The sequence below is a fragment of the Alligator sinensis genome, unplaced genomic scaffold, assembly GCF_000455745.1.
Source record: "Alligator sinensis unplaced genomic scaffold, ASM45574v1 scaffold38_1, whole genome shotgun sequence".
NCBI classification, from domain to species: domain Eukaryota; kingdom Metazoa; phylum Chordata; order Crocodylia; family Alligatoridae; genus Alligator; species Alligator sinensis.
Genome location: NW_005842179.1, coordinates 701282 through 712384, shown reverse-complemented (window position 1 = coordinate 712384; position 11103 = coordinate 701282). Strand labels below are relative to the sequence as shown.

Genomic DNA, 11103 nt, shown 5'->3' with positions numbered 1-11103 from the left:
TCGGGCACCGCCTCCATGGGTGAGAGCGGCGGGGCGGGCGCGGGTGGGGCTCGGCGCGGGGCACGGAGCGCGGCCTTGCGGGCTAGGGCCGACCGCCGCCTGCCCGCGCCTCTGCAGGGCGGCCTGGGCTGTCCGGGGGGAGGGGGAGCCGGCCCTGAAGGGCAGCCTTGCCAGGTCTTCAATATGAAATAATCGTTTGGGAAGTTCAAGTAGTCCTTTTTTCTGAAAAACGAGCGTACGCTGAGAAATATACAAATAAGCATCCGAATAAGTGGTCTTTTTCTTTACTTTCTATTGCTCTCTGTAAGTTGTCAGCGAGTGAGAGAGGACTGGGTCATCCAAGTGGAAGCATGCCTTTATTTGGAGGCCAGCAGTCCTAAGAAAGTGCTGACAGCAAGCCCAACAGTCAATTAATTGACTCTCTGAGAGTGACTTGGGTTAATGAGCTGCCTCACAAATGATTGTACGCTTTGCACGTTTTTACTATCATTGGTTATACCAGATTTGAAATTATCCTATGAACATGATGATTATCGTGCATCTGGCAACACTGGCCTGGGTTGGCTGTGGAGGGAGTCAGCTGTAGGGAAGGGGCTGTCCCCGGCTCTCAGTTCCTTGCCTTTGGGAGGCAAGCTATGTGTTCGCAACCCAAAAGGAGGGTCCAGCCGCCTGGGAAGGTGCAGGGTGGCTGCAGTTGTAGCAAGGTTTGCAAAGATTTGGCTGAATCTTACCCCATCTGGCAGCAGCAGCCCAGAGACCATAAGCTTTCCTGGTCTGCTCTGGTTACAGACCCTTCAGGCCAGCGTTGTCAGGTCTTAATGTGAAACTATCAGCTTGGAAGCTCAAAATTATTGTATTTGCTGAAAAACTATTGCACACTGAAAAAATACTTTAAAACATGTAAATAAGTACACAAATCTTCTTATTTACTTCGTATTGCTTACTCTAAGTCAGCAATGAGTGAGTGAGAACTGGGTCATCAAAGTTGAAGCATTTCTTTATTTCGAGGCAAGCCATCATAAGAAAGTGCTGACTGCAAACCCAGAAGTTGGTTAAGATTCCCTGAGAGTGACTTGGGTTTTGCATATTCTGCATCAATGAGCTACCTCAAAAAATATTGTAGATTTTAAACACTTTTACTGTTGTTGATCGTACATCGCACAACAGGTGAAATTATTGTATAAATACAATAATTATCGAACACCTGGCAACACTGCTTCAGGCTGAAGGTACCAGCACCATAAAAGGAGCTGGGCATGGTGAGAGCTGAAGGGAGGGCACCAAATGCTATCATTCCCAGTTCACCTTGGTCTTGCCCTTGTTTCCAAGGTGCCATCAACATGACATCCTGTCAGAGAAGAGAGGCAAGCTACCACACTTGGGGGTGTGGTAGGTGATAATCAGTTTGGCAGGTTTCACTGTGAAAACTGCGCGTAGACGTTACCCATGACAAGGTAACTTGCTTTTTCCAGCCTACTTTGTCCACAAGGAAGGTGCTGTCACATGGAGCTGGTTGAGTGCTCCTTAATTGTTTGTTTTACATTGAGTACATTGTTTCCTAACCCAGGGTTTAGGAAATGTATCTGTTTAGGCAACCTGTCTTTCAGAATGGAGTGGGTGCCATCCACTGTCAGAGGATGACAGTTTCTTGCCCTAGAGATTGTGCAGCTGCTTGTATCTCATAACATACAGACTTTTACGTAAAAGCATTGTTCTTTGTTATAGACACCATGGCAAGCCCAGGAAAAGATAATTATCGGATGAAAAGTTACAAGAACAATGCACTCAATCCTCAAGAAATGCGTAGACGAAGAGAAGAAGAAGGAATCCAGCTTCGGAAACAAAAAAGGGAAGAGCAAGTAGGTCTCTTACTCTGAAACATAGTAAACATGGTCTGTTAACTAAATAACTGAATATTTGTGAATGTAGATCGGCATCCACAAAGGGTGTTGAGATGCTTTTTGTTGTCTGGCCCTGGATTAAGGGGAAATGGGGGCGGCCATGCTCCATATGCAATTCATGGAGACATTAAACCACCCCTCAATATGATCCAGAGAAGACAGGAGAGCAGAGAGGCCTAACGTATTGAATAGGAAATGCTGAACACAGGGTTGAGTCTTAGTCCACTAATTCACTGAGAGAGTGATTTACATTCCGTTTTAAAATATGTTTTAAATAATATTGACTAAAATAGCAAGACTTTAAAGAAGAGGATTTAGGGTTTTTTCTTGCATTTAAAAATGTGTCAAGTGTTCTGATTTAAAAAAGAATCATACAAGCTAAAGTGTAGCATGAGTGAAGCCATTGCTGTTTGTTCCATTATGTACATTATGGGGATGTTTTGTGCATCTCCTTCAAAATTCATAATTTTTTTTTTTTGTAAGATCCCCATTTGCTTCAGTGATAGGAAAGGTGAATTGTTGATTACTTGTTGAAACTTACTTTTTTTTCAAACTTACCAAAACATCTGTAGCTGCTTGTGGCACTGCATACTTTGAATGCTTACCTTAAATTTGGGTGGGAGGGGAGGGCATTTGGAAAACGTAATAATGTGAAACTTTATCTAGTTCTTCTTCATTTAGTTATTTAAACGCAGAAATGTTTCTCTCCCGGGAAATGAAGAATCTATGGTAGAAAGCCCTATCCAAGATCCTGATGTCAGTTCTACTGTACCTATTCCAGAGGTGAGTGTTTCAGAATTGCATTTGAAGTGTGCTTTCGAAGTACTGAAAACTGCAAAGATGTCATTTTTTGAAATTTTTTTTTAAAGGAAGAAGTTATTACAGCAGATATGGTACAGATGATTTTCTCAGATGATCCTGATCAGCAGCTTACAGCAACCCAAAAATTTAGAAAACTGCTTTCAAAAGGTAAATCAGTGTTGTGTTGCTTTCTTTCTTCAAATTTGTTCATAAACACTATATCTTGAATTTATTACACTCTTCAAAAACAGAACTAACTAAAGCTTCTAACTCTCATATCACATGAATGCCAAATTCATTTGAACATAACGGTTAACATGCAAACCTTTTTTACTCTAAAGTTAAGTCTTTTAGACAAAGGAACAAAATCAAGGACATTTTGATTAGAGTATCAGAACAAATAGCTGCACACTTAGCAATCATTGCAGTACAGGCAACCCCCGCTTAGCACTCTTAATTGGTGCTGAACAAACTGGGTGTTAAGCGGAAACACACTAAGCGAAACCCATTTTCCTAGAGAAATTAATGTAAATAAATATAATTGGTTCTGCCGCTTCTTGCCGCCTGCCCACCAGCAGCTCCAGCACCACCTTGCCAGCCTGGGTCCTGTGCTTCTGCCGGCCCCCAAGCCTTGGCCCTGGGAGCCAGTGTGGGTCCTGTGCTCCTGTAACCCCTGCCAGCACAACCCACCGCCTGCCCTTTCTCGCTGCCGCTGCTGCTCCTCTCCACCCATCGTCCGCTCCAGCACCACGTGCCAGAGTGAACCCCGAGCTCCTGCCATCCTGTCCTGGGCCTGGCCAGCCATGGCCTTGGGGACTGACCCAGGCTCCGCGCTCATGCCCCCTGCCCTCCCCTTTACACCACCGCTGCTCCTCCCTGCCCGCTCCAATATCACATGCCAGAGTGGACCCTGTGCTTCTGCTGTCCTGCCCTGCGCCCCTGCCGGCACTCACCACTTCACTCAATGCCACTGCCACCACTTCTCCCCACCCCTGCACTCAGCATTATAGCGAAACGTGCTGAGCACTAAGTGAAACCAGGTAGGTATTTTAAATGAGCACTATAGCAAAACTATAGCAAGTGAAGCTGCATTATGCAAGGGTTACCTATACTTAACTCTCAAGCAAGCTAGTGTTTACTTTTGTGAAAAATTTGATTCGGCTGCTAATATTAAAATGCACTTGCAGCTTTTGTTGAGGATTGTGACGGATGCATCTCATAGAATTATAGAGAAGTAGGTCTGGAAGGAACATCCAGAAGTTATCTAGTCCCTGCCTAAGCCAGAATCATCTCTATCCAAACCATCCCATACAGCTACAGAGTCAACTCTGACACAGCCACAAGACATAACACCCTAACTTGCCACTGATAAAGCAGGGTGACCACAGCAATTGACATTCTGATGCTGCAAATGTTGTTAAACTATGCTTGAGAGATCCAACGATGTGGGCCATGGCCCACTTCCCCGCCCACTACAAAGCAAGGCAGACATCCCCAGTCTGTACCAATGAATTATTCCTTGTCTGCTGTTTATGTGAAAACCCCTTATACAACTTCCTGATTTCAGATGGAGCAGTGAAGCTATGTAGAGAAAGTTCTCTTAATATCTTTTAAAGAGTAATTTAAAGTATTGTCTATATCAGTAATAAACTAAAATTCAGACAAGTGCCCCATAGGCACAACTTTTAGATAACGTTTTAGACAGCGATAGCATTTGGAAACGTTCCAGAAGGAGGTGGTGGTATGGTATTGGCACTACCATCTGAGTTTTCAGACAGCACAGTAGCCAGGAGTACAGTTAAAGTCAAGTCTTGTGCATTTCATCCAATAATTCTGGATTTCATAGATTTCATAATTAGGGCTGGAATCGGACTTCAGAAGATCATCGAGTCCAGCCCCCTTCCCCAAGGGCAGGAAGTCAGCTAGGGTCAAAGGATATCAGGAAGATAAGTGTCCAAATGCTTCTTAAAGGAGTCCGGAGTAGGTGCTTGCCCCATCTTTGGAGGGAGTCTATTTCAGGCCTTGGGGACTCGGACAGTAAAGAAGTTTTTCCTTATGTCTAGCTTAAAACTGTCTTGGAGAAGTTTGTGACCATTGGACCTTGTTATCCCTTGGGGCACTCTGGTTAACAGGCATTCCCCCAAATCCTGATGCACAACCCTGATGTACTTATAGGCTGCCACCAAGTCACCCCTGAGCCTGTGGTTTTCCAGGCTGAAGAGTCCCATGGTTCTCATGGCTCTTCCATGTTTTGACTTCTACATGGCTAAAGACCAAACAAGAAGGCTGCTGATTGTTTTAACGGAATGTTCATTCTCTTGGATGGTAATTTTTTCTGTAGTTTGTGGTTGGGATTCTAAGAACAGCTTCAAACCAGTTGTCTACTAGCTTTTTCATTTTTGTATCAATAATGGTATTTAATAGGTTGGGTATTCATTATTTAGAAGAAATTGATATTTGTTCCTTGCTGTGTGGTAGCCAAAAAAGTAATGAGTGCTTTAAAGAAATTAGTTACTTATTGATTACTTTGGCATTGTGGCCTTTATAGTTTGACTACAACACCAGCTGTGTGTTGTAGTGATCTTCAGGACTGACTAAAAAAAAAATGTTTTGTTCCAAAAAACCTGGATATTTTTTAAAAATTGTAATGAGATTCTTATAAAAAAACAAAAACCCTGTTTTAAAATAAATTTTGAATTGATACAAAATATTCTACAGCTTAAGCTACCTCTTAAAATTACTGGATTCAGGAGCTTGAAGCAGGTACTTTGTGCCTTACTAGCTAAAGAACAAGGTGGGGAAACATCCTAACGGTTAAGTAAAGTTTTACAAATATGACACAAGAAGTTGTATATTGTATGAAGGTTTTGATTCCTAGAGGGACGAAGGGCTGTGATACTGAGTACATAGGATAGAAAACCCAAAGTCCCTGGCTATAGGGCATTATGTTTTTCTAGTAAGGGTCATACTGTGCACCAAACTTGAGGTCAGGAAGGATTTTCTTTTTCTCCTTTTAAGCAGAATGGCATGGGCTTGTGGCGCTTTTTGCCTTCCTCTGTATTATGTTCCTTTATCTATGATCTTACGCTATGATCTTAGCAGTTAATGAACTGCTTCCCTATTGTTGAAGTAGCAGGGCATTGGCAGTTCCCTCATCTTTGTCTTACAGTATGTTATAGGACAGGGATCTGCACCATGGGCCAGATGAGTGGTACTGGGGCCAGTCCTTGGGCTGGGTAGTACCCGCAGACTGGCCCAGGGTGCTTGGTCCTGTGCATGGGGCCAGTTTAGTGCAGGTGCTGCTGGCAACGTGTGGCCCAGCTCAAAGACGTGTGGAGCTGGCAGCACACACCCTGGGCTGGTGGTGTATTCCACATGCAATGCACTGGTCCAGCCTGAGATCCCCAGGCAACAGTGCAGTCCAGATGATTACACTCTGTTGTCAGATCTTTGACACTCCTATTACAGGATATCCTTGGTGTTTCCCGCTATTGTGCCTTGTAGCTGAATGTAAGGATTTAAAGTGGGGAATATGGACATGCTTTAGGGTTAATGATTGTCTGTGAATGCAGGGGACTGGAGTTGATGGTCAGCAGTTCCCAATCTGTGGTACACGTACCACCAGTGGTACGCAGACAACTTGTAAGTGGAACGCGTTAACAGACTTATTATAATTACTTCACAAGACAAATTTCCTGGTGGTACTTAAGGCTGTATCATTTTAAATTGGTGGTGCACAATCTGTCAGTTTGGGAACTGCTAGCCTAGGCGATAAGGAGCAAATTGTATTTAAGGTAAAGATTAAAAATATCAGAGGAATTTATTGAGAACCATGCTTAATAACTGAATTCATATCTGTAAAATAATTTAATCTGCTTCCTTTTCCATTCATACATGTATCTTTTTTTCTAGAACCCAATCCACCTATAGATGAAGTAATCCAAAAACCAGGAGTTGTGCAGAGATTTGTGAAATTTCTAGAGCGAAATGAGAATTGCACTCTTCAGGTGAGCTTATGCTTGATACAGGCATACATTTTAGATTTAAAAAAATCAGAAGAAATTGAGGAGCACTTTAGTTTTAGAATTTAATAGAGTAATATGTCATTAGGGCTTTATATTGCTGGCTCAGCATTTATTAATTGCTGTACTTAGATATGAATGATGGTCACTGTTCAGTATCAAGGTGTAGGCATGGGGTGGGGGTAGTTGCATGTTACAATTAAAACATTCTAAACTTAAGTGGAATTTAAAGTTAAATCTGCACTCAGGCCCATAGTGACAGCAGAAGGAAGTAACTATGCTCTGCCCAAAGTGACAGTGGGGTATGGATTCCCCATCCCTGCCTACTTTCAGGCTCCCTGGAGCCTGTGCCCAGATCAAGCCAGTGGGCCATTGAGAGGGCCACACTGCTGCCTCACACCTAGTTCTGGTCCTTGTGCCCCAGCTGGGCCTCATGGATGCGCGCTCACCTGCCACTGTCCCATCCCTGCCCTGCCCCAGCACCTGCTCTCTTCCCCCACTTCCCACCTCCCCCTTCTCTCTCACCCTTTCCTTTTCCCCACTCACCTGCTGCTCCTTGGCTGTCCTGGCTGTTAGTCCAGAATGTAAGAGTCTGGGAAGATAACCAGGCCACCTGGGAGTGGTACCTCCCAGGATACTGGAGGACTGCAAATTGGCTGTTTTCGCTCAGTGGAGCAGCCTGATGTTAATGTTGGGGATATAAATATTGTTAAAAAAGTTATCTGTTTAATCTCTAATTATGTCGGCTGCAGGGGAGCCAGGGACTGCACATAGACCAATCAGACACAGCTGCTGTTGCTCCGTGGGAGGGGCCTTTGATAGGGGAGGAGAGGGAGCAGCAGCAAGCCAGCAGCAGCAGGAGAGGGGCTTACTGTAGCTGCTGATGTGCTGGGAGGGTGGGAGGGAGCAGACTATCTATGGATACTAGTGCCCCTTCGCCCTTCTTCCTCTTCTCTCTCTTGTTCCTCCCTCCTGCTGCCTGCCTGCCCTGCTGCGTTCCTGTTCCTGAGATGCTGCTGCTTCCCAGCCCCGCCCCCCCATGTTAATTGGTATAAATACACTTATCCTATAACCTTTCACATCCCCCATTAAGGTGATGCAGGTTGGGTAACAGGACCCAAAAATAATCCTTGCCTGAAGTGACATAACTTTAAGATGTTTAGAGGGCATTTAGCACTTGTTAACATGCTTTACCATGCAGAGGCTTGCATTTTAAATACCTTTAATAGGGTCTAAGTGTAATGTGTAATTTTACCCATAGATGTAATTCAGGTTGATGCAGCATTTGTCTGTGCAAAACTTTATGAAGGGGACTACAAGAAAAATGAAGGATACTTTCTGTATATTGTTTTCATTGATGTTAACCTCATTTTCAGATGTTGCAAAATCAAAAAGGGAAGAAATTAAAAGTCCTCTGGTCCTTCTACATAAAATTTTCAAAAAGTTGGCAGTAGGAATTACTGTCTGTCCAAGTCAGTTAGCTTCATGAGCAAGGCTGATAATTGCCTTGTCTACACGTAAGTTTTGTGAGAGTTTGCTTAAATTTCAGTGCGTGGACAGACAAAACAGTTATATTGGTTTTAAAAGTGAATAGACTTTGGTATGACTGTATTCAGTATGACTCTTTCACCTCTCTGCTTTTAACTCACAATAAGTGAACCTAAACCAGAAAAATTTATCCTTTATAAAATGGTGTTCAGATTTTTTTTCTTTTTTGCATTTTTGGCTTAGTTCATTAGAATTAGGACGTAAGTGTATGTAGTGTAGTAGAGCATTGGAAATTAGTGTAACTGGATTGTCACTGCACTTCAAAATGCTGCAGTTGTACATCTCTCCCTGCCCTGAAACTGAGTGCCCACAAAAGCATTTGCATTTTTTTAAATCATACCTGTATTTAAATTGAGTGCACCTGCCTTGCACAAGGCTTATTTTCTGATTGTACAGAAAGAGGGGTGAGGGGGACTAGTATCCAGCAGCTTTCCTTTATCAAGAAAATAGGCAAGAGATTATTGGATAATATCTGTAGATTTAGATTAGTAAAGTAACTGGTAATTTTTTTAATGCTTTTTCTTCCTTTGGAAAGTAAAATAAAGGGAGTGGCTGGCAAATTTTCGTATAAAAGAGAAAAAAATCTATTGGAAAATAAATATATAAAACTCAGAAAACCATAACATCTGTACAGTTTTAATATACTTGTGCTTTATTATTAGATAATTTGACCCCTCTGGGGTTTTTTTCCCATTTGTCAGTTTGAAGCAGCTTGGGCATTGACAAATATAGCATCTGGAACGTTTCTACACACCAAAGTAGTAATTGAGACTGGAGCTGTTCCAATTTTTATTAAGTTGCTTAGCTCAGAGCATGAAGATGTCCAGGAGCAGGTAAATATTTGAGGGGAGGGGTGCATCTATTAAAAATACATTTGTAAAGGTCTTTCTTATGTCCCCTGTATATGGGTCAAGAAGATTTAAGCCCTATGTTAATTTATTGTTATGACTCCTGTAAAATAAGGCTGCACCTTTTAATAGTCTTTTCATTCCTTCCTGCCTGTTATGCTTTACCTGACTTTTCAGAGTGGTTTCCTTTATCTTACTCACATTTTTTCTAAAAACTCATTTCTGTAGTGTCATTAACAAGAGCTAAACAGGATCTAAAGCAATACTATCCACCACAATGCCATTACCTTTTCTTTGTTTGATATACAGTTGTGTTGTTTCTTTTGTCTTTGTTTTAGACTTTCCCTTCATTTGTTTTTTGCCACAAACATCTTGCTTGATTTAGGGTGCACTTTAGAGAAAGGAATGTAACTCGCTTGTTTGTCGAGCTTATTGTTCAGCATACTTTTGCATTCACTTTTATGTTTATTTTATTAATGAGAGAGTAATAAAATAAAAATTGCTCTCTTTTAGCTAGTTCTGTTTGTGGTTTTGAATTTTGGACAATTTTATCTCAAAGAGGACTTTAGCATTGCTTTTGGATGACATTTCATTGTTGATAAGAAGACAGGTATCTGCTAGAGAAAAAATTCACTATAAAATACCATTAATTATTGAAAAAAATATTTAAATATGAAAGTACTAACTGATGTCTTTGTACAGGAATGACGTCTGTGAAGTTGAAACTATTATTTATAATCTGATTTGTGAAACTTGCAAAATAAACAACGAAATGTGCACATCAAGAATTTCTCTTTTAAAGTGTTTAATTTATAATGATATCATGAGCTGTTTTGATTAAATCATAGGAATTTGCTGTGGGAGGAATACATAACAATATACTACACTCTAAAGTACTTTTATTTAATATGTGCATGTTGGTTTATTTTAGTATTTTGTTTTCAAAGGCAGTATGGGCTCTTGGTAATATTGCTGGTGATAATGCAGAATGCAGAGATTTTGTTTTAAACTGTGGAATACTGCCACCGCTCTTGGAGTAAGTATTGTAAGTTAATGTCATAACTAAAATATAACTATAATAACATAAAATATAGTTACTAAGAATAAGAATTCTAAGCAGCAGATTGTCATTGTATTAATAAATGTGTATTAGTATATATATTTTAAATACTATACATAAGCTTCTCTTTTTTGTAGGAAACAGTTTTGAATTGAGAAAATATCGGTTGTTTGTTTACTAGCTCTTGGGACAGATTCTGTAGGTTTGGGATTATTTTGTGTTGTTTTTAATTGGTAGGTCCATCACTGAAACGAGTTAGTTTTATAGATCTAATAGAAACAATGGCATAGGCCCATAGGTGCAGCCAAGTGAATTTGCCAACTTAGTTTGTGGAGAAGGTATAGAGAGAAGAGATAAAACAGCTTTGCAGTCCTCTGATTTTTGCCTGAACACATGTTTTTTCTTCTGTAACTTTGAACAGCTTCACATGGCCCCAGGCCTCAGACTTGACCGTCAGGAGTGGGGTGTCAGCAGTTAAGCTACACCAGTTCTGTTCCAGTCAAGGATTACACTATGTGAGCACATCCTCACATGCAAGGCTGTGCACTTGCTGCGGCAAAAATAGTAGTACTGCTATGTCACGGTGCACACCCCTGCACATTCAGTTGGGTGTGGGCAAATTGCCCTGCTTTGGGGAAACTGCTGTCCCCCTGCTCTGGTCGTGGTCGGGGAGCCGGAGGACAACTAAAGCAGTAGAGATTCTCTGGCTAGCAACCAGAGCATCTGTTGGGATGACCCAGCCTCTGCGTCTGCTAGCACCCACTCCTCTTGTATGTGCCATGCCTCTTTCTGCTGTGCCACTTTTTTTTGCTATTGGGATTTTCCAGTAGCGAATCTTGCCCCCGCTGGACATGGTTTAATGTGCCAAGCATGTGGTTTGTGACCCCTGCATGCCTGGATCCAGCCCATGAAGATTATCCTTC

At 41.8% G+C, this 11103-nt stretch overlaps 1 protein-coding gene across 4 annotated transcripts in view; it reads left to right on the top strand.

Moving 5' to 3' along the window:
• Positions 1–11103, top strand: part of KPNA5 (karyopherin subunit alpha 5) — a 31088-nt gene continuing 19985 nt past the window's right edge. For 2 of the 4 annotated variants that reach the window (XR_003094646.1, XM_006026149.3), the window contains exons 1-7: positions 7–19; positions 1726–1859; positions 2583–2684; positions 2771–2870; positions 6615–6709; positions 8974–9105; positions 10068–10156. Coding sequence is in view for 3 of the 4 variants with exons in the window: in XM_006026149.3 (XP_006026211.2) it covers positions 16–19; positions 1726–1859; positions 2583–2684; positions 2771–2870; positions 6615–6709; positions 8974–9105; positions 10068–10156 (656 nt within the window). In the remaining variant the exon portion in view is untranslated. Of the gene's footprint in view, positions 20–1724; positions 1860–2582; positions 2685–2770; positions 2871–6614; positions 6710–8973; positions 9106–10067; positions 10157–11103 lie in introns of those variants that run through there. The other 2 variants (XM_025207038.1, XM_006026148.3) reach the window with 2 other exon arrangements.